General features: G+C 32.6%; 12 protein-coding genes across 12 annotated transcripts, besides 1 other annotated feature; 6 read left to right on the plus strand and 6 right to left on the minus strand. All coding sequences in view use genetic code 12, as the record gives it.

Annotated features, from left to right (window-relative positions):
* Positions 1-547: 547 nt before the first annotated feature.
* CD36_42130 (uncharacterized protein) lies at positions 548-1,210 on the minus strand (the record flags this gene model as incomplete). Its single annotated transcript, XM_002419833.1, has 1 exon — positions 548-1,210. One exon carries the CDS (start codon positions 1,208-1,210, stop codon positions 548-550), a length of 663 nt encoding a protein of 220 aa, XP_002419878.1.
* Positions 1,211-1,517: 307 nt separating this feature from the next.
* CD36_42140 (exo-1,3-beta-glucanase, putative) lies at positions 1,518-2,444 on the minus strand (the record flags this gene model as incomplete). Its single annotated transcript, XM_002419834.1, has 1 exon — positions 1,518-2,444. One exon carries the CDS (start codon positions 2,442-2,444, stop codon positions 1,518-1,520), a length of 927 nt encoding a protein of 308 aa, XP_002419879.1.
* Positions 2,445-3,197: 753 nt separating this feature from the next.
* On the minus strand, positions 3,198-4,313 carry CD36_42150 (uncharacterized protein; the record flags this gene model as incomplete). The annotated part of the gene is made up of 1 exon (XM_002419835.1): positions 3,198-4,313. One exon carries the CDS (start codon positions 4,311-4,313, stop codon positions 3,198-3,200), a length of 1,116 nt encoding a protein of 371 aa, XP_002419880.1.
* Positions 4,314-4,430: 117 nt separating this feature from the next.
* Positions 4,431-4,817: a mobile genetic element.
* Positions 4,818-5,047: 230 nt separating this feature from the next.
* CD36_42160 (nuclear segregation protein, putative) lies at positions 5,048-6,436 on the minus strand (the record flags this gene model as incomplete). Its single annotated transcript, XM_002419836.1, has 1 exon — positions 5,048-6,436. One exon carries the CDS (start codon positions 6,434-6,436, stop codon positions 5,048-5,050), a length of 1,389 nt encoding a protein of 462 aa, XP_002419881.1.
* A 913-nt stretch (positions 6,437-7,349) lies between these two features.
* Positions 7,350-8,204, plus strand: CD36_42170 (isopentenyl diphosphate:dimethylallyl diphosphate isomerase (IPP isomerase), putative; the record flags this gene model as incomplete). The annotated part of the gene is made up of 1 exon (XM_002419837.1): positions 7,350-8,204. One exon carries the CDS (start codon positions 7,350-7,352, stop codon positions 8,202-8,204), a length of 855 nt encoding a protein of 284 aa, XP_002419882.1.
* A 523-nt stretch (positions 8,205-8,727) lies between these two features.
* Positions 8,728-9,888, plus strand: CD36_42180 (lipoic acid synthetase, mitochondrial precursor, putative; the record flags this gene model as incomplete). Its single annotated transcript, XM_002419838.1, has 1 exon — positions 8,728-9,888. One exon carries the CDS (start codon positions 8,728-8,730, stop codon positions 9,886-9,888), a length of 1,161 nt encoding a protein of 386 aa, XP_002419883.1.
* Positions 9,889-10,706: 818 nt separating this feature from the next.
* On the plus strand, positions 10,707-12,848 carry CD36_42190 (histone deacetylase, putative; the record flags this gene model as incomplete). The annotated part of the gene is made up of 1 exon (XM_002419839.1): positions 10,707-12,848. One exon carries the CDS (start codon positions 10,707-10,709, stop codon positions 12,846-12,848), a length of 2,142 nt encoding a protein of 713 aa, XP_002419884.1.
* Positions 12,849-14,377: 1,529 nt separating this feature from the next.
* On the plus strand, positions 14,378-17,776 carry CD36_42200 (Rho GTPase-activating protein (RhoGAP), putative; the record flags this gene model as incomplete). Its single annotated transcript, XM_002419840.1, has 1 exon — positions 14,378-17,776. The coding sequence occupies one exon, from the start codon at positions 14,378-14,380 to the stop codon at positions 17,774-17,776; it is 3,399 nt and encodes a 1,132-aa protein (XP_002419885.1).
* Positions 17,777-18,031: 255 nt separating this feature from the next.
* On the minus strand, positions 18,032-18,757 carry CD36_42210 (Cu, Zn, superoxide dismutase, putative; the record flags this gene model as incomplete). Its single annotated transcript, XM_002419841.1, has 2 exons — positions 18,032-18,483; positions 18,745-18,757. 2 exons carry the CDS (start codon positions 18,755-18,757, stop codon positions 18,032-18,034), a joined length of 465 nt encoding a protein of 154 aa, XP_002419886.1.
* Positions 18,758-19,686: 929 nt separating this feature from the next.
* On the minus strand, positions 19,687-20,139 carry CD36_42220 (uncharacterized protein; the record flags this gene model as incomplete). The annotated part of the gene is made up of 1 exon (XM_002419842.1): positions 19,687-20,139. One exon carries the CDS (start codon positions 20,137-20,139, stop codon positions 19,687-19,689), a length of 453 nt encoding a protein of 150 aa, XP_002419887.1.
* A 467-nt stretch (positions 20,140-20,606) lies between these two features.
* Positions 20,607-20,999, plus strand: CD36_42230 (protease B inhibitor, putative; the record flags this gene model as incomplete). Its single annotated transcript, XM_002419843.1, has 1 exon — positions 20,607-20,999. The coding sequence occupies one exon, from the start codon at positions 20,607-20,609 to the stop codon at positions 20,997-20,999; it is 393 nt and encodes a 130-aa protein (XP_002419888.1).
* Positions 21,000-21,537: 538 nt separating this feature from the next.
* Positions 21,538-25,032, plus strand: CD36_42240 (alpha-mannosidase, putative; the record flags this gene model as incomplete). Its single annotated transcript, XM_002419844.1, has 1 exon — positions 21,538-25,032. The coding sequence occupies one exon, from the start codon at positions 21,538-21,540 to the stop codon at positions 25,030-25,032; it is 3,495 nt and encodes a 1,164-aa protein (XP_002419889.1).
* Between the last annotated feature and the right edge of the window lie 1,493 nt (positions 25,033-26,525).

The following is a 26,525-nucleotide window of genomic DNA, read 5'->3' on the forward strand; positions in this document are numbered from 1 at the left end:
TTTTTTGTAAAGATCCAAAACTGACTCTAATTAATTTATCTTATTCCGCACTGAAGTTCTCGTTTTGTGCTGAAAAAGGACCCCACACAAAATACCAAGATCTTCCCCAGCTGTATTTTTCACTATTTCCGACTGTAGGTGTAACCTTTTCTGGAGTACCCTTTTTTTTTTTCAGGTAAGCATGAGCTTACAATGAGGGGTTTGATGATTGGCTAATTTTTAAGTTGACGGATATCTGCAATGATCATTCGATTAGAAACGATTCGGTGTGAGAGTTCACATTAGCTTACTTTTGGATGGTATGACTAGAGTTAATCTACGGATCTCTAATTTAGGCTTAGTGGGGATTAATTTTAGGATCCTCCAAAACGCATTTACTAGAGTTTATTGCATCTCTCGAGGCTTTGAGGTTTTGTTCGATATCGGATCGATACACGGAACGGAATAGGACCATAAGTTAAGGTTCTCTACCTATTTCCACAAGCGTCAAATGCATATTATATTTTTCACCTACAATTGAAAGAATCTTAAAATAATAACTTACTTTCTACTCTTTTTTAACATATTTCCTCTTTGTCGAGGTTATAGTCCCTGTAGGTAACATTGTGACATTTCTCAGTGTCAACCACATTGGTTGTTTCTTTTTACCTGTAAGATAATCCACCAAAACCAACTTCCAATTACCAAAATATTCATCAAACCTAACATCAACTTCTAATGTCTCACCATTATGAAACCGTTTATATTCTGACATCCCATTATCAAAACAAGGATCACTGATCAATTGTCGACCATCATTTTTATTGGGAATAAGTATAAGTTTCCCTCGTTTCAAATTATATTTCCCATGTTGCCAAATCAACATTGCTTGAGGACACTGATGGTTTCTATTATTCCCCATGACAATATATTGGGCCAGTTCCCAGTATCCATTTTTAAACGAATATGATATACCCGGTAGCTTAGGTTCTTGTAGCAATTCCTTTTGAGGTTCAAAGAAAGCTGGGCCAGTAATTACCTGTTCACTCTGACTTTGCCATGTTCCCTGTATGGAATTCAATAACCCGGATGATGCAATTGTCAAAGTGATGCACAAAAGGCTTGGTATAAGGATGGAATATATTAGCATCCTAAGCAATGATCCATAACAAAAAAGAAACAAGTAACAAAAAAAATAAAAACAGAGGATCTCATTTGCATCCATTTCCATAATGAGTAGAAGAGTGGTTAATGATTTATGTGCTTACAGCTTTTTTTTTTTTTTAGTAAACTATAAGCTACAGTAGTTTCCTAAATATTGACTTAACCACAAACTTTTTTATTTGAAAATTCCTTCTTTCCTCTAAAATGCTTGTTTTATAGAAGAAATTGCCGCCTATACAACAGCACTAATGAGATATATAATTATATATAAATATTCAAACGATAGAAAAAAAAAAAAATGAAATAAGAAAGAACCAATAAACTGAATTGAGTGTTTAGTAGACACCAAATAAATTCTAGAAGATTAAAAACACTTAGTCAAATTTACAGTCAATTGGGTATTTCAAAGTTTTATCAGATTCCCAAACACCCCAGTGTTTTTCAACGGAGTTGGTACCAGAAGTATCTGGTTTCCAGGCTTCATCAAAAGCTTCATAAACAGCAACGTTAATACCCCAAGCTCTAAGGGCACAAATACCTTTTTGCCATTGATCAGCTGCATTTTTGACAGAAGGAACAGAATCACCATATGAACTACCATCAGTTGGCCAACCAGTTTCACCAACCCAGAATTCAATATCAGTAGAACCTTTAGCAGTTTGGAGGGTTTGCAAAGCTTGCATGACATCATCGAAAAGAGAGTATGAAGCGTTAGCTTGACTGTTTTTTTGCCAGTATGAGAAGGAGTTGGAGTAGACGACATCTGCAGCATCAATGGCTGGTTTACTGGCACCATCAACCAAGACATTCCAAGAATCAACAGTACCAACTGGGACACTTGAGTAGGATTTACCGTCTTTGTCTTTAATGTTTTTAACCAAATCCTTGATTTCTTTAATCTTGGAAGCCAATTCAGAAGCAGTCATATCTTCTCTGTATAAAGCTTCAGAACCAACCAAGAAAATCTTGATGGTGGAGACGGAAATCTTTGGCAAATAGTTTTTCAAAGCTTCCTTTTCAGCTTCAAAATGAGCATCGTCATTTGGCCAGATACCTAATTGAATTTGAAATCCTTCAGCTTCAGCAGCTGGACCAAGGTTTTGTAAAGTGTTACAGTCGGAAACAGCATAAGTTTTAATGATTTTGGAATGACTTTTCAAGAACTCCAAATCACCTTCAAAAGAGCTGACGTCTTTACAGGTACCGTCATCGTTTTTAACACCAAGGTTGAAAGCTAAATCACCTATGGCGGCAACTGAAGTAAGGATAGTTGCGAGGGTAGTCAAGAATTTAATTTGCATTGTTGAAATAGAACTTCTTTTTTGAATATGAAATTAAAGGGAAACGAATGAAGATATTAAATATAAGAAGGAGGAGGATGTGGGTATAAGATTGAAGTTGATGTGACTTATATATAATAGGATCTATTTGTTGAGAAAAAGAAGATAGAATCTGAAAGTTTAAAAAAAAAAAATAGAGGAAAAAAAAAAAAATAGGGTGAAAGTGGAATAAAATACTTTAGAAATTAGCGAATAAAAAATATTTGGTGAAGTTGTTTGTTGTAGTGGTGAGAGAAAAAAAAAATGTTAAGGAAAAATATAACGAGAGTTGGTCGTCGTTGTCGTTGTTGTTGGATCCTTCTTCCTCCGCAGCAGCAGCAACTGGTACAAGCATATAAATAAACAAACAATTAAGAAAACCGTCAGATTCTACTTTTCTTTTTTTTTTTTACTATGAGGGAGCGACAGAAAGAAAGTGGGAGGAGGAGGCGAAGGCGGCACCAGAAGAAAAGAAAAAAAAAAAAAACATGGGAATGCATTTCACACACACAAAAATTCTTTTTCTTCTTCCAACTTGTTGATGGTTTGGGCATGCATACACTACCTTGACTTCCTAATTTGGGTATGTTTTTCAGGTAAGTACTATTTATAGCAACATTGTACATCTCCAAGTCTAGAACTTGGGTCTATTTTGGGAACTTTCTTGGTTTCGAATACAATGTGTACCGATTACACTACCAACAGTCTATTACTTATATGTATGTGGATTTCCTACTACTCTATAACTTTTGCTAAACTAATTAAGATGGCATCTTCTATTCTGCATCCATCAGGGATATTCAATTTGGAATCAAACAACTGGGCAACATTTTCAACATTTTGAAATACATTTGAAGAGTCAGCTTTAAATCCAGCTTGTAGATCTTTATAGTTACCCAACACCATCAATACATTTCCTGTGGCCTCTTTGAAAGTCAGTAGATTATCCAATTCCTTTATTTTATTGTTGTTGCCAAAATAATCATCACAGTTTACATATATTGTGCTTGAATAACCATCAGAAATTGGTGATTGGGTGAATATCTTGTTGAACTCACTAGCCATTCTCACATGATAACCAAAGGCGGCTTTATGACCAATAACTCCATAGGCTTGCAATGGGGAAACAACAGTTTTGTTTTTCAAGTCAACCGTTACACGAGAATATATGGGGATTTCCCGTTTAATTTCTAGTTTCAATGCCTCTTTCTCTCCAATATTAACATATTTACTAACAGTGATTTTGTGGTCCGACTTGGTTTTCTTATTCTTCTTTCTCATCAATGGTGTTTCTCGTGGTATTATCATACCTTCTTTGAGAACCTTGTATACTTGATTATTTTGCATAAATGGTAAAGTGGTTATTTTCGGTAATTTGAAAGCATATGTGAATTTCGGAAGTATGTTTTTAAATTTGGAATTTAAGTGACTGGAAAACATTGTTTTCACAAGGTATGGTGGAGTGATAAAGAATTGCAATAAACTGGCTACTAACAATGAAGGAGATACATCGTCCCCATTAACACTGGATTTCTTGTTCGGACTTGCAAGACTCTTTTCAGGCTCATCTTCAACAAACTTGACTTTGCTCCCAACAACAACAGTCAGCTTAACATCTTCTTGTTCGTTGTTTAATTCAGGTACATCAAACACTACGATTTCAGCGACTTTATAAATGGTACAGGCTTTAGCAATTTGATATATGATGTTGGTTATTTGTTGCAAATTATAGGCGTTCTTCGGGGAAATCACTGTTGAAGGTATACATATTGAAACTGTTGTTTCGGAAACTGACTTTGATGGTTTCTTAGTTGGTAAAGGTTCCGATTCTGTTGCCTTTCTTTTAGCCATGGTGTTGATGAACTCGTGGTTAGGTTTATCGAGGATCTATTGCAATGAATTTTTCATCTCATCGAAATATTTTTTTTTTCCTCGTTTTTTCCTTTCTCCTCTGATCTCACTATTCTGTGTTCGCCTGCGTAGGTATGCGAAACAGTGTTGGGAAGTCGCAGGATCCGCAATAGCAATATATCTAACAATAGATGTAGGTATTAATGCACGTAGTACAAAGATACAATACAAAATATTATAAATATAAAAAGAAAGTTTATTAAACAGAATAAAACTACTCAGTAATTAAATATAGACACTGATAATATGTTCTAATCCTATCAGCTGCAATCTTTAACGTAGAATGTTCCAAACTGACCTCTTAAACCTCAAATTTCTAAAAAGAAAAAGTATCAAAGAAAAGTTTTCTGGTGAAAATTTTTCACTGCTCATCGTTGACAACGTCAGAAGATTTCTGCTAGAATTGTCGTGTAAAATGCTAACTATTTTACTCCACAGCGAACATTCTGTAGGTTAGCGCTATATTCTTGAAATCAAATAAAATACGTTTATTAATATCACTCTATGAAAAGTCATGGTATATATAGTCACTGTAATACATTTGATTTATTATCTGTCTTTTTTTTTATTTTATTTTTGGGTGATTATTTTACAACTCAAAATAAAACTATTTACGGAACAACAATATAAAGTTACTGAAAAATAGCATTAGTAGAAAAAAAAAAAATCTATATTCAAGCTTCAACTTTTTGGTCTGTTTCTTCTTCAGTAGCAGTAGTAGCAGCTTCAGATTCTTCTTCTTCTTTTTCTTCCTCTGCTTCTAATTTAGCAATTCTGGCCTTGGCTCTTTCAATGTTGACTTTGGTTTGTTCTTCTTGCTTCTCTTCAAGAGCAGTCAAGGTTTCTTTCAAAGTCTTGATGGTTTCTGGAACTTCCTCTTCTTTGGTTGGGAAAGCAATGGTCAAGTCACTTAAAGCAACAACAACTTCAGGAGCAACGGTGAAATGCTTGTGTTTGGCGGATTTCTTTTGGTGTTGTTTACCCTTTTTACCTTTGGTACCAGCAAAGAACTCTTCTTGTTCCTTTTTGATAACAACAACATCTTCAGGAAATTCAACTTTTCTAATGTTGTTGTTAGTTGGTAAAGTTCCGTTGGTTTCGGTCTTCTTAGTTGGTTTGACATAAGATGGGTCAAAGTAAGATAATAAAGTGTGGATAGAATTGATTTCCTCGGTGAAAGCTGGAATGGAAGCTTCAGCTAATTCCTTTTCAGCTTGTTCCTTCTTTTTTTGTTGTTTTTCTTCCAATAATCTTTGCTTGTATTCTTCGTCACGTCTCTTCTTTTCTTCGGCTAATTGTTTCTTAAAAGTAGCAAATTTTTCATCAAAGTCACTTCTGATTTTTCTAATTTGTTCATATTTGGCATCTTTTTGCTTTTTGATCTCAGTTCTTTTGTCACGTAATTCATCTCTTTTGGAAATGATGGTCTTGTTCGATTCGTTAATAGCATCCAATTCCTTTTGAATGGTTTCGAATTGAGCTTGAATTTCCTTGTTATGAGTAGCAGACAATTTCTTTTTCAATTCGGCAATCTTGGCTTTGTCTTGATCAATCAATTCTTGGGTTTTTTCAATTGATCCGAAATCCTTACGTAATTTACGTAAAGACGACATTTCCTTGACAAATCTTCTTTCATCGGCCAATTTCAAACTACCAGCATCAATCAATCCGTCCAAGTAATTGATTCTAGAATCAATTTCAGCAACATTTTTAAAGTTGTTTTTGGAGGTTTGTTGTTGAATTTCAGCAATTCTTTTCTTCATGGATGCATCAATTGTCTTGATTTGGTCATTGATTAATTGACGTTCGTTTTTGCCTTGAGATTGTTTGGCAATCAAAGACTTCAATTCAGTTTGCAATTTGTTTCTCTTGTCCATGACTTTTTGATCGATTTGAGCTTTGGCGATTTGAGCATTGATTTCGTTGTTGGTGAGATCTAATTTTTTAATCTCATTTTTCAACTTTTCAATTTCTTCCTTGATAGCTTTATCATCTGGACGTTTGATTTCTCTTCTTCTTTGAGGAGCCGAAGTAGAAGTAGTAGCAGATTTAACGGTTGACATGATGGCTTGGAAGCAGAACAAAAAAAAAATTACACTTAAAAGTTAAACACCTAATGGAGATGAACGGGGAGGGAACAAACAAAAGAAACCAAATTAAGAAAATACAAGTAAACACCTACAACAAAATGACAAGTTTGCTAAATATGTGTAAATGTGTGAATCGTATAGTAGTTATACAATGGTGGTGATAGTGGTAGTTGTGAAAGTAACCAAGGGTTTTTCTGTTTGTACAAATTAGAATGAAAATTTTGTTCAAGTTTTGATCGACGTGTGCTTTGTCTGAAAAATTTTAAGACCGTAAAAAAAAAAAGTTGGCAATGTGATTGGTATCGCCACGACTTGAAGTTAATTTTTTTTTTTTTTTGTTTTTTTGGTCGAGGACATTTTAGTTTGTAATGGTTAATTGAGATTTATACGACAAAGATGTATCAGATCTACAACAACACCACTAGGCTCGTTAATTGGATCTGAGAGAGTAGTAAAATATTTATGCTTACTGGTGGACAAATATTGATTCTGTACTAATTAAAATAAGTACTGTTTTACAACGTTGAACTCTTCTTAACCAGAAATTTAGCATAACTATATATGGATGTTAGAGAATCTAGCCATACAACCACCCAACTGCCCAACCACCACTTGATTGTAAATACAACAAAAAAAAAATTCTGAAAATCTGAAAAATTTAAAAGCAAAAAATTTTGAATTCTCATTCTTAGATACAAAGCATATCATCAACTATTGTACTAGTTAAATCTCATTGGTCTATTCATATTATCTTGTTGCTGCGATTGCGTTCAATAGATTCTTCCAATTGATCGATTTTATCTGAACATTTTTTCTTTTTTTTTTTTGTTTTTGTTTCCATTTTTTCACTCTTGGTTTTGGATTTTACAAAGTTATATTGTATAATATGTCATCAGAATACGCCAAATTAGTTGCTAGCCTTTCTAATCAAGATATTTTAAGCAAATGGCCGGAAGTCACCCCATTGAAGAAAATTTCTGGTATTCCAAGATCTGCTGGATCTGACAGTAGTGATTCTGATTTATTTGATGGTCATGATGAAGAACAAATTAGATTAATGGAAGAATTATGTATTGTTTTAGATTATGATGACAAGCCAGTTGGTGCAGGAACAAAAAAATTGTGTCACATAATGGATAATATCAATGCTGGGTTATTACACCGTGCATTTTCTGTGTTTTTGTTTAATGAAGATGGGAAATTATTATTACAACAAAGAGCTGATGAAAAAATCACTTTTGCAAATATGTGGACAAACACTTGTTGCTCTCATCCTTTATGTGTTCCAAGCGAATTAGGTGTTGATTCATCATTGGAAGGATCAAAAGATGTGAACGATTTGACCAATGCAGTTAAGGGTGCTAAAGTTGCTGCACAAAGAAAATTGGAGCACGAATTGGGAATACCATTCTCAGATTGTCCAATAGAAAATTTCACATATTTGACTAGAATCCATTATAAATCAGCAAGTGGTGACGAATCTTCCAAATGGGGAGAACACGAAATTGATTATATATTGATTTTGAAAACTAAAAATGAAATCACTGTTAATGCTAATTATAATGAAGTTAGAGATTTCAAGTATGTCAATGCTGACGAATTGAAAGCCATGTTTGAAGATGATTCCTTGGTGTTTACACCATGGTTTAAATTGATTTGCCAATCTTTCTTATTCAAATGGTGGGATAACTTGGACAGTTTAGATCAATTCAAAGATGAAGAAATTCATCGTTTACTTTGAGTTTAAGTAGTTACAAGAGATACATTTTCTATACTATTTTTTCTTTTTCTTTTGATGGTAATTACTAGTTTTCTTCTTTAATACACAGGCATAGTTAAAAACTGAAATAAAGCATTAACATGACCGTTCTGTTTGTTGTAGCAACAAAATTGGCAGCTGTTGTGTTGCATTTCTGTATCCCTAAAAAAGCTCCTCCTCCACCACTACCACTACCACTACCACAATTCGCTGTGGTTATCAATTCTCAATCAGTAATTGGTTGTAACCTTTTTTACTGTATGAAGTCAAATATTCAGACTGCCCCGGCGCTTTTCTCTTTTTGACTTCGTTGTACACTTTAACTCGGATCAAAAGTAGTATGGCCTCTTCATTTTTTCTTCTGTGGTCGTGAGATGAACAAACAAGAAGGCACATAAAAAATCTGTACAGTCTTCCGAAGATGTAACTTTTTTTTTTGCCTTATTTAAGAAAAACCACCAAAAACTTGAATTAAATCTTCTTTACAACCCTATAACTAGCAAAAATGATTACAAGAAACTCTATAATTTTGAGAAGACTATATCCTACAGCCATTATAAGGACACTAGCTACAGATGCCACCGAATCTACTGTGGTAAAGACGAAAAGAAGAAGAACAATTTTCACCGATGAATTGAATAAAGGACCATCATTTGATGATTTCGTCAGTGGGAAAGCCAAAGACATGTTGGAGGATCCATTGGAAACAGCAAGAAAGGATCCAAATGCCAAGTTGCCTAGTTGGTTAAAAGTTCCTATTCCAAAAGGGAAATCATTTCATAATGTGAAGAAAGATGTACGTGAATTAAAATTAGCCACTGTGTGTGAAGAAGCTAAGTGTCCCAACATTGGGGAATGTTGGGGTGGTAAGAAATCTGAAGCTACTGCCACAATTATGCTTTTGGGTGATACGTGTACTAGAGGATGTCGATTCTGTTCGGTAAAGACTAACCGTAAACCGGCTGCCCCAGATCCAATGGAACCAGAAAACACTGCTGAAGCCATTAGTAGATGGGGGTTAGGATATGTTGTTTTAACAACAGTTGATAGAGATGATTTAGTTGATGGTGGGGCTAGACATTTGGCAGAAACCGTGCAAAAGATAAAGCAAAAGGCTCCACAGATTCTCGTTGAAGTATTGGGAGGTGATTTCCGAGGTGATTTATCCATGGTTGAAATATTGGCTAATTCAGGCTTAGATGTGTATGCTCATAATTTGGAAACTGTGGAAGCTTTGACTCCTCATATTAGAGACCGTCGTGCTACTTACCGTCAATCATTGGCTGTTTTGGAAAGGGCCAAACAAACAAACTCATCTTTGATAACCAAAACTTCGCTAATGCTTGGATTTGGTGAAACAGATGACCAAGTGAAGCAAACATTAAGAGATTTACGTGAAATTGGATGTGACGTGGTAACTTTTGGTCAATATATGAGACCAACAAAAAGACATATGAAGGTTGTTGAGTACATTAAACCAGAAAAATTTGATTATTGGCGTGACACTGCGTTGGATATGGGATTCCTTTATGTTGCAAGTGGGCCATTAGTCAGATCATCGTATAAAGCAGGTGAGGCTTTTATAGAAAATGTGTTGAAAAAGAGAAAACACAACGTTGGCGAAACACCAAGGTTGGCACAAGAAATCAAGCCAAGCATATACTAAAACTATTCGATTAATAAGAAAGACTGAATATATATATAGCTATCTTCTGGTTGTCCTTAGTGGAGTTGTAGAGTTATTCTGTTTGTGTCTTAAAAACTGAGACATTATTGATGTTACTAGAATAAAAGGAAAAGAAAAACGTATCACGTGGTTTTTCAAAGATCAATATACGTAGTTGCTTCTTTTTGCATCACAATTAAACGCGACTAAATGAATTCTGTTTCAAAATCTCGTTTTGTTTTGTTTTGTTTCGGTTCGGTGCATTTTGCGGATTGTTTTATATTAAATCTTCTTCTTCCATCATCACATCCCCCCCCCTTTGAGAATTGTAATAGCAATCAATTTAAATACTTGAAAAGTGGAAAACCAAAACAACATTAATAACAATATTGTTGCAGAAAACTCTTTTCATCGAAGAATCTATAATTTGATATAAGAATTCCTTCTTACATCATCATTCAAGTCCTTGCTTTCTGTAAGAGTAGAATGAATGAAATTGGTCATTCAATTTGATGACATATTGTGAAACAATAGGTTTACATATTGACAACCTTTCGTATTATTTAAAGCAAACTGTTTCTCTTTGTTTTCGGTTACGTTCCCAAAAAAAAAAAAAGCGTTCGATTTTTAGTTTTTTTTTTTTATTCTTTTTAATTTTGTTTCCTATTCTACTTCTTCTCTCGATCTTGATCTGATCCCGAATCTGGTCGGTGCATAAAAATAGCAACAAAACAAATTCAACAAAATTTAAACTACTATTTCACCAAAAGAAAATTGAAAACACTTATTTCTTTCTTTATTGGGGTGGGTTTATTGTAATGTCGACTTCAAGAAATACCCTATCGAATCATGATAATGATAGTGAAGATTCATTAATTGAAGCATTTGAAACGACATTGAGTATTCGTCCTACAACAACTGAATATGAAGATAATGACATTTCTATAGACCATACCACTTTACCCCATACTACCATAAACAGTATAAACTATACAAGGGATGCCAGCATTGTTGATATTGAGGAATTGGAAGAAAATGAACAAATCCTGGAGCAAATCCCCAAATTCAAAACCAAAAGACGATACAGTTTACTTCCTAAAATCACTGCATTTAAAAAAACTGGTTCTCCGGGATTAGAGGAATATTATAATCAACAGAAACTTGACCCTAAATTTGATGCTATTTTGAAACCATCAGTATTACTCGATGAATCATTAACTAAATATAATCATGCATTTGACGAATTTTTACGTTCCAACCCACATATTGAAAAGGAATCACCTAGATTTATTCATGACTCGAATAAAACATTAATTGTACTATCACCATACTCTGCAGAACATGCTTTCGGGAGAAAATGGGTCACTAAATCATATTTATCGACAATTTTCGAACGTCCACAAAGATTATTAGCGAGTTGTATTGGTGTTGCATCAGCGGTATCAATGTTTCCCTTTTATTATAAAGTGACAAACTCGACCAAGCGAGGTTCGGTATTTTCATCGCATGTTCGTAAAATTCATGGTCGTAATTGGCCGAAAAAATTGTTTGAATTGTGTCTCGAATCACATGAAAAATTGAATAATGACGAATTGGAAGTACCAGAAGATTGGAATGTTGGAGATATTTACTTGACTCCCAAAACTATAAACGCTATAGAAGGAGTGATTGGAACCATTGAAACCGCCATTGATTCTTTATTTCTGAAAAGAAAGAAAGAGAATCACAATCTTGCATTTGTTGTCATTAGACCACCAGGGCATCATAGTCATGCTTGTTTACCTAGTGGGTTTTGTTTATTGAATAATGTTCAAATAGGTATAGAATATGCATTTGAACAATATGGCGTAACTCATTGTGCCATTTTAGATATTGATTTGCATCATGGTGATGGATCACAAGATATATGTTGGGAACGAGCAGGGTTTACTGGAGATTATGGTCAACAAGAAGAAGATGAAATAGTTGATCCTAAATTGAATCCACGTGATGATTATGGGAAAAGATTTGCTACTTATCCTAAAGTTGGCTATTTTTCAATCCATGATATCAAATCATATCCCACTGAAATTGGTTATGCAACAAAGGAGAATATTAAAAATGCGTCTACTTGTATTATGGATCATGATCTCAATATATGGAATGTCCATTTGCAAGAATGGAGCAATGAAGATGAATTTTATAAACATTATCAAACCAAATACGTTGCGATATTGAATAGAGCTAATCAATTTTTAAACAGTGCCAAAAAGCAATATGAACAAGAATATGAAGAATATATTGAGAATTTGGGTAAATATAACAAATACTTGTTGAAACCACATTTGTTTAATCTGCCATTAACTAAGCCAACACCACCTCCTCCTTTTAAACCTTTGATTGCCATTAGTGCTGGGTTTGATGCATCACAATATGAAAACCCTCAAATGCAACGACATGGGATCAATGTCCCCACGTCATTTTATTCAACATTCACTAAAGATGTAGTTAAATTAGCCAAAATTCATACCAATGGCAAAGTATTATCATTTTTAGAAGGTGGATATTCGGACGGTGCTCTTTCAACAGGTATATTTTCACATTTAATTGGATTAAATAATGATGATGAATTTTTATGGAATCATTCCTGGGGATCACAACAAGTTATGAAAGAATTAGTTAAAGGATGTAAAAAAAATTGGACCCCATATAAAAAACCACAAAGTGATATAACAATTTGGGCCAATGAAGTAATTAAATTGGGTAGAGCCATGATGCCCAATGCGATATTACCGACAAATTATGTTTATGATGATCAAACTAAACAACTGAATAGGCCAATGAATAAAATGGTGAAAGAATTGATGGATTCCAGAGGAAAAGCAGTTGAAGTGGATAGTCCAATAAGAAAAGACCCTGAAGATGACAGGAAAGTTATGAGACACACACGGTCATATTACAAGAAAGTATCCAATATATAGAGTATATTAGAACCTCGAATGTATATATAGAAGTATTTTTGATTAGAATGTAAAACGAAAAACAACAAATGAATATATCAAAAAAGAGAATTACTGTAAAGAGATGTAATAATTGTAGGTGATCGTGGATTGGTAGCAACTGATAGATCAATCTCGTAGTTGATCACCACCATCTGTTTTGAATTGGGCTGGTTGGAATTTAAGAAATGGTACAGCATGAGATAACACACGCCATATAATAATAGTATGATATGTTATTTGTTGTTGTTCCTAACAATTAGTTGGTTTTTGTCCAAATCTAGATGGAAGCTAACCAATTTCAAATAGAATATTTCCTAATTTGTGTAATTATAGTTATTTTGTGGAGTAGTAGTAATTAATTAATAATAGAAGAAAAAGAATCCTGTGTTGATAGGTTCCAGGAGATCTTTACTCTTAACACACATATTTGAAAATGAATCTTGGGCAGTCATATGCGTATTGAGACCAGACCAGACTAAATCAATTTTGTTCCAACATATATATATGGCCACTTGTTGTTGTTGTTGTTGATGTTATATAATTTAGTTTTGTATTGGATTATTTAAATTTAAATCCATATTATTTTTTACTATCGTAGGTGTTATTTCCCCCCCCCCCCCCACACGCATAACAATAGCACAGGACTAAATTAAATTATCTAATGTGAATTTCTAAACGAGGACGATTATATGAACAATTGGATTCTAACTATTTGGATAAAGTAAATAGTAACAATAGTAGTAGTATATTAATTATATACGGTAATTAAAAACTAATTAAATTGGAGAAAACAATACTGATTATACAAAAAATGAAGTATTTTGTTTCCATTTGACTTTCATTGAACCTTAAAGATAATTAGTAAATAATAATTCAAGGGAAACTCTGTTAAAACAAAAAAAAATTGTATATATTATTACTGAAAGTTGATGATGTGACTTGTTATTAAAATGTGTAATATATTTCTGTATATATTGACTGTGCTGGTCTATATAGAAATAATAATAGCAGCAACCAAGATAATAAAACTGATACGTAATAATATATTATTCTTATTAGTGACTGAAAGAGAGTATAAAACAATTGGCGTGGATATGCTCAAAAAAAAAAAGAAGAGAGAACTTTAAAAAAAAAAAAGAAAACACGACTTTCCTTAAAAGGTTCAAATTCCAATACAATTTTTCATCTACAACTAGAATCCACCATTACAACTCAAATTCCTTTTGGTATTCTCTATTTTTTCATACTGGAACTGGTATATATGGATATATCTATATATATATATATATATATTATCATAAACAAATTACGAGGGAAGAAAAAATAAATAAAGCATTATATTAAAACAGTTTAGTATTTCATACATATTTATCTATTATAAGTTAGAGATTTACAGAAAACTTTCATCAAACTACCACCACTACAGGGAATTTATTTTATTTATTTATTTGTTTTGTTTTGTTTTGTTTGACTAATATTTCCAGGAAACATTACAAGTTATTGATGCCATGTTGAAACCAACTACATTAACGGCAAGGTCTATCTCCCAAAACTCTCGTCATGAATACACAAGTTCAGATTCAAAATTTGAACGATCGGAATTAAGTGACGCTCAATATATTGACCAATTATTATTGGAGAATCAAGAGTTGAAAGCATTAGTTGATCGACAAAAGAAAATTATTGAAAAATTAAATAATCAACTCAAGTCATCTAATGGTAGTAAGTTGACATTAGATTCGATCAACAATAGAACACCACCACTATCACAAAAATCATCAGTTGACAATGCAGAGCCAGAACCAGAACCAGAGCCTGTGTCTCAGGCATCCACTGCAACTGAAGTTAGTTTTAAACGCGTATCAGGTGCATTGTCTCCAACTTTAGTAACAATACCAAAATCACCACAACGATCCATCAGCAATAACAGTATCCAGTCGTCACCAACTAAACAGACACTTTCTGTGCAAAAGCAATTGTTCGATGAGAATATTACGGGTGCTCCTGCTAACTCTGTGCCACAAGAGGTACCATTAAGATCATCTAGAAGAAGACGTAACTCTAATGACACCAAATCTTCCGATAAGAAAGCTTCATATATTTCCCTTGAATCATCTACTCCATCACAAATTCCTAATTCAGATTCTAATGGAAGCACTTTGTCATCGTCATTTCAAACAAACGGTGTTGGAAGAGCAAGTGAGTTTGCATCTATTAAATCACCTGATTTGGAAGTTGACATGGGTAATACACTGAAGAATGATACTATGAATAACACTTTTGATAGTAAAGCGGGGGTGGATACAACTATAGGAACAGTTGATTCAATTGATTCTGGTAAGATTAATGAAACAGGGGAAAGTAAATTCAGTACAATGGAAAGTACGAAATCACAACTGGATGTTTCTGGTTCTAGTATTGGTACTACTACTGGCACTAGTACTGTTGGTGGTACTGCATCAAGTGGGGTATCAAAAATATATTCTCAAAGTAAAGGTATTGCTAGAAGTAGTAGTAGTGTGGGTTCTACCTATAAATCCTCGCGAATTAAACCACCAAATTTGCAAACAAAGCCTAATAACAATAGTGCTGTTGACCTAGCACCTCCTACATCGTTGAAAACAGCAGCATCTAATATTAGTTCGCCGGTCGAGCTTAAGTCACCTTCATCGCAATATGATACCAGTCCACAAATACAAAGTGATACCAATATCAAGTCTCAATTAGCACCTCCATATGAAATGCTGACATCTAATAATGAACAGATTCCTCCTGTACCGCCACCAAAATCAAACTCAAACTCTAAACCACACCCAACTTTGAATTTACTGAATCAATCAAGCAGACTGGCTGGTGATTCTTATCAATTAACAACAGTTTATGATAGTCCAGCTACACCCCGACCAACAGTTCGAACTCCAACTACCTCATCATATAACATTAATAGTGCACCACAAACTCCTGGGTCCAGTTTCAATGTTTTACACACCCCGAAAACAGATATGGATGAATCATCATTGTTTATTAAACCAGATGAATTTCATACAATATTTATTTCAGTTATTAGTACCATTCATGTTGATCTAATGAACCAAACCCTGAAAAAAAGTGACGATCCAAACGTTACTATTACAATCAATGATCGAGAAACAAATAAAGAAATGTGGAAAATACGTAAAACTTTTTCCCAATTGGTTACGTTTGATTCAGAAATACGGCCAATTGTAGAATATTTTGGGTTACCTCCGTTACCAGATAAACAATTATTTTGCAGTTCGACTCCAGCAAAAATTGAAATCAGAAAATTGGCGTTACAGAATTATTTCAATTCGATATTTGTCATGCCACATATCCCACGTATGGTCTTATATTATATTTGTCGATTTTTATCATTAGATTTTGTTAATCCTTTAGATGATTTTAAAAGTGGGGCTAGAAAGGAAGGTTTCCTTGTACGTCGTTATAAAGGTTTAGGTGCAACTTGGAAAATACGTTGGTGTCAAGTTGATGGTCCTTATATGGAAATATATGAAAACCCTGGTGGACCGGTATTGGAACAAATCCAATTATCTGGTGCTCAGATTGGAAGACAATCGTCAGATGCCGTTGCTGAAGATAAAGGATATCGACATGCGTTTTTAATTATGGAATCACTGAAATCTTCTAAATTACATTCTTCAGTCCCTAAACATTTCTTTTGTGCGGAATCTGATGATGAAAGAGATGACTGGGTCACAGCATTAATTGAATTTACTGAGGATGCATCAGAATCAGTGGAAAATTCACCTCAACAACAATATGACAGATCCAATGCCTATGATTCATTGAGTACTCCAAATACAAGGTATGATCATGCCAATGATGATTTGAAACCAGGTAGTCTGAATATATTTGCCACTCCAGCATCTATAGCGGCTTCAGTCGCTGATCTGTTGTCAACATATACAATGGGTGTTGTAGATGATCAATCCCAAAAGAAAATCAAGAAGAGAAGTTATTTCCCTTTTAGAACAAAGACTAATTCATCCAATGATGATTCAGAAGATCAACAAGGTCAACATCTTCAACCAGATGATAATCATCTTCTGTTACCAACTACAGCAATGACAAATAGTCAAAATATATATTTGCAACAACAACAACATCAACAACAACCATCTGGGTTTGCAAATGGACAACCACCACCACCATTATCCACAGCAGTTACTTCTTCTTCTTCGGGATATCCAAGATCAGAAGATAATATGCAACAATATTTAAGTCAAATGAAACTTGATGAAGATTCTGCCAAAAAAATATTTGGTAGTGAATTAGAAATTGCTTTTGAATTATCTAATCATGAATTTATGGGGAAGAAAATCCCTAGTGTATGTTATCGATGTTTAGATTTTTTAATGAAAACTGGAGCTATTTATGAAGAAGGAATATTTCGATTATCTGGATCAGCATCTAGTATTCGACAATTAAAAGATCAATTTAATACTCGATATGATGTTGATTTATTTCAATCTTCATTAAAACCAGATATTCATACAGTTTCGGGGCTTTTCAAAAGTTATCTTCGAGAAATGCCTACTCCTATAATTGGTGGTAATGCAGTAAATCATTTAAGTGCTTTAGTTTCACATAATACTTATCAACAACAACAACAATCAATGGGAGGGATGTCGAATTCAAATTTGGCACGTATATTTAGAGATTATTTTAATGATGTTAATAATGTTGATAAAATTCATTATGATTTATCATATTTGGTGTTTAGTTTTTTGAGACAAATTATTCAACAAAGTGATATTAATCGAATGACATTGAAGAATGTGGGGATTATATTTGAACCAACTTTGAATATTAATGTTGAAGTTCTTTCGATATTTTTGGTTGAATTTGACACTATATTTGGTGTATAGATTGAATTAAATTAAATTAATAAAATTATATAAAAATACATTCAATATCGTTGGAATTTCCCTTGTAAATTCAAGAAGAGAAAAAGTCATTACATTAGTTACAACTTTTTTCATATAATATATATTTGGTTTAAATAAACATACATTAGATTTATATTTTTCTTCCAAGATTACTAACAAGACCAGTCAGTCAGTTTTGAATTTGATTTGCTCTATTTATAACTTATTCTTGGATGGCGGTGACAGCCCATCTATTCATTGAGTCAAACCAATGACACCACAAGCTGGTCTAGCACCAGCATGACCAGTGGTTTTAGAATCTTCAAATCCACCTTTACCATAATCATCAGTACCAGCATGAACAACAACGGTTCTACCTAAAACAGAATCTTTACCAATCAATTTGATCAATAAATCTTGTTTAGTACCTTTAGCAACACCATTGGCATCGGTAGAAATATTACCTAAATCACCAACGTGTCTGTCATCATCTTCTGGAGCACCATGTTGTTTACCAAATGGATTGAAATGAGGACCAGCAGAAGTACAACCATTGGTATTATCACCAAATTGATGAATATGGAATCCTCTCAAGGCATTTGGATCATTACCTTCAATTTCCCAAGAAATTGTGGTTGGTGCGGATTCGGATTCTTGTTCAAAACGAACAATACCTTGGACTTTAGAATCACCTCTGACAACAGCGACTAAACGAAAAGGTTAATATGTTAATATCATTGAACTTGATATCTTTATCAATCTAATTGTTGCAAACTTATGCTTGTTTCTTCTTTTTTGAATTATTTTATTTTTTTAAAAGAGTTTACAATTATGAGCAAATTTGAAATTACTTCAATTGGTAATTGGAAATTCACTCTTTTGCTGGGGGGAGATCGGGACCTAGTTGATAATTTCTTTTGCAACCATTAGAATATACTTATTATTATCAATTGCATTGAATTACATACCAGCTTTAACCATTGTTAATTATATGTTGATAATTGAATTGAATTTTAAAAAAAAAAGTGTTGGATAATAAAGAAAAAAAGAAGGGAGGGAAATCAAACTGTGAAAAAGTTTGGAACGTTGTGGAATTTTTTTTTTTTGTCTGGTTTGTTTGCTTTCTGGTGTTAATTATTTGGGGGGGAGCGGTAAGGAGTTAAACTGTTTGTGGGTGGGTGTTAGTGTGTCATAAGCAAATAATAATAAAGAAACTCTTCCCCCGTTTGATCGGAGAAAGCAAGGAAGGACGAATAAAGCGGGAATATTAAGGTCGTGTACTAAGTGATTCGAGTCCAGTCCCCATCTAGTTCAGTGAAGCCACAGTGACCAAGTTGGGGTAGCATACATATTTTGATTCAGATAGTAAAGCTCTCCTCCCCAGACTAAGAGCATTGGTACTCTATTTCCCATACATCATAGATTGATTTGTCACTCTCTGAACTATTGGATTCAAGTCATCTTTCCATTCATTTGTGGTGGACAATTCCATCTAGATTCGATCAGTCTTGATTACTAATTAAGTGTAAGAATATACTATGCAGGAATCAGGTAAGTTCACCACACTTGCTAATCATTCAGTGTAGACTATCAACACTTGATTGAAATTAGAGAAGATAAACAAAAAATCAAGAACTTGTCGTAGTTGGTTCGAGGGAACTCTTTTATTTATATATTATGTAAAGTCTTCCCTTTTTTTTTTGCTTGATTATTATTATTACTGTGGTCAATAAGGTGTTACTATTACTACGAGTAAAGCCCACACTCATACCTTGTAGGTTATATGAACCTTATAATCACCATTGTGACCTTTACACACCATATATATGTTATTCAATTATATAACCCATACTTAAAAATATCTGTCTCTCCTCTTTTTTTTTTTGTTTTGTCGTTTACCTTTTGCTGTATTAAATATACTTCTTGTCTAATGTACCATGTTGCTTTTTAAACTCATAAATCTCAATAACTTGTTTCTTAATTGTATTCAAATCTTCATTGACATCAGGATAAATCTTTTCTTCAAATAAAAATTGATATAATTGTCTTTTTGACCAAGAATTTATAATATGATCATTAGCATGGGTCTGTTCAAGAGGGATAATTGGATCAGAAGGTCCCAATTCCACTTCATCCTCATTTTCAATCCGTTTCTTTGTTGATTTTGAAACCATCTTATCCTTTTTCCGTTTACTTGATGGGGAAGGTGGTGGTGGTGGTAAGGAAGGTAAATTAGAAATGGAAAATATTACGTATACAAATGATAATGTAATTAACCCAGTGTATAACCAAAACCCTTTTCTTTTAATTTTATTAATAAACCTGTCAATTGGAGTATAATATCTCTCTATTACTGTGTACATTAATGTCTGTGAGTGATTATTTTGTTTTGTTTATGTGTGATGAAAGCAAGGGGGTGGCAACTGCAATACAGAATAGTTATGTTAGCAAATTCAATGATTCAATACGGTTGTTCAATATAATGGTTATCCTTACTAGATTTAGATGTTTGTGAAGGGATGGAATATATATGTGTGAAGGGATGGAATATATATGAGTGAAGTATAGACTAAAATCACTTAATTATGTGGAATGCTTATTGACACAAAAAAAAAAAAAAAAATAGAATATGATGTGATAAAATAGAGAGAGAATTTTTAGAGAGCAATTGAACTTGAAATTGAAATCTCAACTACCACACACTCCACAAAAATCTGTAATTAATTACTGAAGGCGATATAATCTTCCCCCCTAAAAAAAAGATAAAGAGAATCAAAAAAATATATTTTATCTAACCTTCTTTTTCTTTTTCTTTTTCTTTTCCTTTTTGATGAATCAAAATAAGAAATTAACTGGTTTAATATTATTAGCGATTATATCAATCATTACTTTATTCAACTTTAGAGCAATTTCCAAAGCAACCGCCATCAGATCATTTGTTTCGCCTCCTTCTACTTCTTCTTCTAGCACCGCAAATATTAATACTAAATCAGCCATGTCAGATTCCAAAGGTTACATTATCACTTTAAAAGATACTTGTCCAGATTCCGAAGCTAGTTCAATTAAATCAAAAATTACTGAATTGGGAGGTAAAATTACCAATGAATTTAGTTTGATCAAAGGATTTTCTGCTCAATTACCAACTATTCATGCTGAAGCTTTGCCTAAAGATTTTGCTGGTATTGCCAATATTGAAGAAGATGGTGAAGTTCGTACACAATAAAGAATTGAATTGATTAATCAGAGATGTATATCTTAATAGTTTGATTTATATATATATATATATATGTGTGTGTTTGTATGTATAAAAAGCTGTTAATAAAAAGGATATAGAGTGAGAGAGAATTACTGTTTGTATGTATTGGTTACTGTTACAACTACAAGAAGTATATGGGAACATAGCTGGTTAATGGCAGTTTAAATCATTCCTGGTTGCCACTTCTTTTTTTGTCTGGTCTCCGTTTGAGTTTTTTATCTTATCGTGAGTGAGAGTACTGCATGTAATATTACCGAATTTGGAGATTGTCGCACCTCCTCCCCCCCTTTTTTTTTTCTGTTGCTTTAGCTTGCTGGTAAAGTGTTGTCTCCCCATGTTTCAAAAAATTAACCAACATTACAATTTCTGTCAACTCCTCGTTTCCTTCTTTTAATCCTCCTTATATTAACTATACAACTCCTTTTTACTACTTTCAATTGCTCTTCCAACTTCTTCCTCACATTGTTTTATTCTCCTTTTATCTATAACTAGTACAATTTCTATCATGGGTTACGATAACATTAATCTTCAACCCAATTTCAAACCCATTGATCGTCTTTATGATGATCGATTAAGACAATTCACTGACACTGGCGGACAATTCCATAATTTGAATTTACCCAAATTTTATGATATTCATCGTCAAGAAATTCGTGATTTAAAATCATGGAAAGTTCCTGATGATGCCAATGGGAAAACTCAACGACCATTATTTAAAGATATTAAATTTGATGAAATATCTTGGGATAATATTGGTATTGGATATAATTTTGGACCATCGTGGAAAACTTTTTGGGTTAAATTTAATTTGAAAATTCCTGAAGATTGGTTAAAATATGAAGCATTAGAAATTGATTGGGATCTGAATTCAGAAGCTTTAATTTATAATGATAAAGGATTACCATTACAAGCTTTTACTGGTGGTGGTCAACGTAATTTATTCCGAATTCCCAAAGAATATCGAACTAGTGAAGAACAATTGTTTTATATTGAAGTTGCTTGTAATGGAATGTTTGGTAATGGTGCGGATGGTGAACCTGATCCTAATCGTTATTTCCGATTGAATCGTGCTCATTTAGTTGTTCCTAATTTAGAAGCAAGAAGATTATTTTGGGATTTTTGGATTCTTGGTGATGCTACAAGAGAATTCCCTGGAGGTCATTGGCAAAAATATCAAGCTGCCGATATTTGTACACAAATCATGAATACATTTGATCCTAATGATGTTGATTCTATTGGTAAATGTCGTAAATTGGCAGAACAATTGTTGGGTGATAAAATCAATTCTGATGAGGTCTTCCATGAATATCCCAATGAACGTAACAAAAGAATTGATGTTTATGGTATTGGTAATTGTCATATTGATACCGCCTGGGAATGGCCATTTGCTGAAACGAAAAGAAAAATTGTTCGATCATGGACTACTCAATTGAAACTTGCTGATGAATATCCCGAATATGTATTTGTTGCTTCACAAATGCAACAATTTAAATGGTTAAAACAATATCATCCGGAAATTTTATCGAAAATCCATGAGAAATTTGCTACTAATCAATTTATTCCTCTTGGTGGTACTTGGGTTGAAAATGATACAAATTTACCTAATGGAGAATCATTACTTAGACAATTTGTTTTAGGACAAAGATTTTTATTAGAAGAATTTGGATTCCAATCTGATATTTTTTGGTTACCAGATACATTTGGTTATAGTTCTCAAATCCCACAAATTTGTCAATTAGCAGGGATATATCGGTTTTTAACACAAAAATTATCTTGGAATAATATTAATAGTTTCCCCTTGAGTACTTTTAATTGGAAGGGGATTGATGGTTCACAATTATTGGTTCATATGCCTCCTGGTAACACTTATACTGCGGCAGCAAATTTTGGTGATGTTGTTCGATCACTGCAACAACATAAGAATCTTCGTGATGTTCCTGCTGGTATGTTACTTTATGGACATGGTGATGGTGGTGGTGGTCCCACGGAAGAAATGATTGAAAAATTAAGAAGATGTCGTGGATTAGCTAATAATTCTGGGTTAATTCCTTCAGTTCAATTAGGGGTCACAGTTGATGATTTTTATGAACATTTATTAGAAAAATCAGACCAAGGAAAGAAATTACCTACATGGACTGGAGAAATTTATCTTGAATATCATCGTGGTACTTATACTACTCAAGCCAATATTAAGAAATATATGAGATTTGGTGAAATTAAATTACATGATTTAGAATTGATTGCTGGATTAGTTAGTATTAAACATGGTGATAAATACAAGTATCCAGGAGCAAAAATTCAAAGTTTATGGGAAGATCTTTGTTTATGTCAATTCCATGATGTTTTACCTGGTAGTTGTATTGGTATGGTATATTATGATGAGGCATATCCTATGTTGCGTAAATTATTGAAAAAAGCTGATGAACTTATTTTTGAAGCGTTAAAAGTTGGCACTGATAATAGTACTACTAGTGGTGGTGGTGGTGATGGTGGTGTTGTTAATACTTTACCTTGGGATAGACATAATGAAATTGTTGAAGTATCTCGTAAACAATCACCTAAATTATTTGAACAATTGATCAAAGATAATGTTGGTATTTCCACCCCAAAAACACTTCAAGATAAAGATCATGATGATGATGAAACAGTTAGAATTTCCGTTGATTCTATTGATGGAATTTGTCAAATAAACAAAAAAGTTGAATATCCTGCTAGTGTTTCCAAAATTGATGATGGTAGATTTATTTTGACGAACAAGTTATTGACGGCCAAGATTTCGTCAAATGGGGTTATTACTTCTTTATTTGATGAAGTTAATCAACGAGAAATTATTGATACAACTGCCACTAATCAAACTAGTCATGGTAAAGGTGGTAGTGGTAGTGGTAGTATTGGCGGGAATCAATTTATTTTATTTGATGATGAGCCATTAAATTTCCCTGCTTGGGATACAGAATTATATTCATTAGAAAAATTCCAATTACTTAATAATGGTAAAGCAGAGATTTTAGTTCAAGATGAATTAGAATCATCAATTATTGTTACTCATGAGATTTCACCCAATTCATCAATTGAAACAATTATTTCATTAGCTGGTATAAATAAACCCCACAGGAGTAATAGTAGTAGTACTACTACTACTACTAATGAAGGTAGTGATAATAATTATATTAAATTTTCATCCACGGTCAATTGGCATGAAAATTATAAATTTTTAAAAGTTCAATTCCCCACCACAATTACTACGGCATTACAAGCCAATTATGAAACTCAATTTGGTATTACTAATCGATCAACTCATTGGAATACCACTTGGGATATAGCTAAATTTGAAGTTGCTCATCATAAATTTATGGATTTAAGTGAATATAATTATGGAGTATCAATTTTAAATAATTGTAAATATGGTGGAGCTATTCATGGGAATTTAATTAGATTATCATTATTAAGAAGTGCTAAAGCACCAGATAATAAAGCTGATATGGGAATTCATAAATTTGAATATGCTATATATCCTCATAATGGTCCATTAGGAATTGATACGGTTAAAGCAGGTTATAATTTCAATTATAAATTGATTCAAAATCCATATTATCAAATAGATGATTCAATTTCACATTTATCATCATCATCATTATTGGCTGCTATTAGATTGAAAAATCATCATCATAATGGTTCATTAATATTGTCTCATATTAAAAGAGGAGAAAATGATATTGATGTAAGTCAATATAAATCATTGACGAAAAATGAAAAATCAATAATTGTTAGAGTTTATGAATCATTAGGTGGTGGTAATAGTAAAGGACAATTAATAATTGATAAATCAATTCTGAAGAAAATTGATAAAGTGTTTAAAACTGATGGATTAGAAAATGAATTAGAAGAATTGAAATTGAATAATAAAATTTCTGATGATCTGTCTGATGATGATGTTGTTGTTGTTGATATTACATTAAGAGGATTTGAAATTGCCACTTATAAAATATTATTAAAATGAAAAAAAAAAAAAAAAAAAAAGTTAGATAGTTTAAATAAATAAATAAGTAAATAAAAGAGTGTTTGTTTTTTTTTTTTTAGATTTATGGTATGAATTTGTTAAATTATTGTAAAAAATAGTTTCTGGTTAATTTTGTTGGAAACTAGTAATAATATATAGGGATTGGGTAAGAAGTGCGTGGGGCAGACTTGTAGAAGTTTTTGATGGGGGTACAAATTGTGTAGTATCGACGCACTAGGTCGATCAATTTACTACGAATTTTATGATTTTGAAAATTGAAAATCACAACCAATTTTTCTCAAGGGTACCTGCAAAAAAAAAAAAAAAAAAAAATATTGTTCTTAATAAAAATAAACAATGCTCTTATTAATGATATTTATATTCAGATAAGTCGGAATTTAAATATGAATCTTTCAAAAAAAAAAAAAAAAAAAAAAGTCATTCAGTTAAGTAAATGGTATAGCATAGCAAGGTATGATATAGAGTGAATAAATCGGATATTATATCTTTGGTATTTGGGAAATTCTATGAGTATTGTTGTTGTTGTTGTTTTTTTTTGGTGATAAATTAGTTGCAAAATTCATATAATAAAAAAAAAAAAAAAAAAGAAACAGAACAATATAATCTACTAAACACAGTAATTCCCCAACCAAGAAAGAGGAACAAACTATACAATATAATTATCCAGTTAGTTTTCATCATCTCTTGAATTATCATTACATTAAAACTACATTCTGGTTATACTATAAAATCCCATACATTTACTCTCATATTGATTGTAGTACAGATATATATATATTAATTCCCCCCCCCGTTCACGGACTTAAAAAATAAGACCAACCCTCTTTCTCCTCCCACGTTGATATTTGAAAATTAGTAGGTTTAGTTTCATCATAGTTCAAACTTTTGATGCATATTATTATTATTATTATTATTATTTTTTTTTTTTGCCTAAAGTGAGTGGAAATACCAATTTGTTTGGTTTGGTTGAATGTGGTTTATGTGAAACTTAATAAAAAAATTCTTTTTTTTTTCCATTACGAAAGCCAATGAACATATTTCAAGTTGTTACATATTATAATAGTTGGTTCTACACATGCTACGGTTTCAATTTATATCTTGTTAGGATTTATTCATCTATTGATATAATCTGTTTCAGATATCACTAAAACTAAAGAAAGAAACACGACAACAATAGAAAACAACAAACAACAACAACGAAAAAAAAAAAAAAAAAAAAAAAAAAAAAAAAAAAGAAAAAGAAATTTGTTTTTAAACTTTTAGATTATTTATCTATTTGTTTGGTTTTTTTTTTTGGGCCATGTCTTAAATAGGCAATGGAATTTCCTAATTCAATTCAATTCACCAGTAACCTTCGTTGAATTGAATTAACTCATGTCATATGACAATTGATATGTTTGTAAAAGATTGATTGATTGATTGATTGATTGATTGATTGATTGATTGATTGATTGATTGATTGGTTGTTTCAT

This window comes from Candida dubliniensis, chromosome 4 (genome assembly GCF_000026945.1).
Source record: "Candida dubliniensis CD36 chromosome 4, complete sequence".
Lineage (NCBI taxonomy): Eukaryota > Fungi > Ascomycota > Pichiomycetes > Serinales > Debaryomycetaceae > Candida > Candida dubliniensis.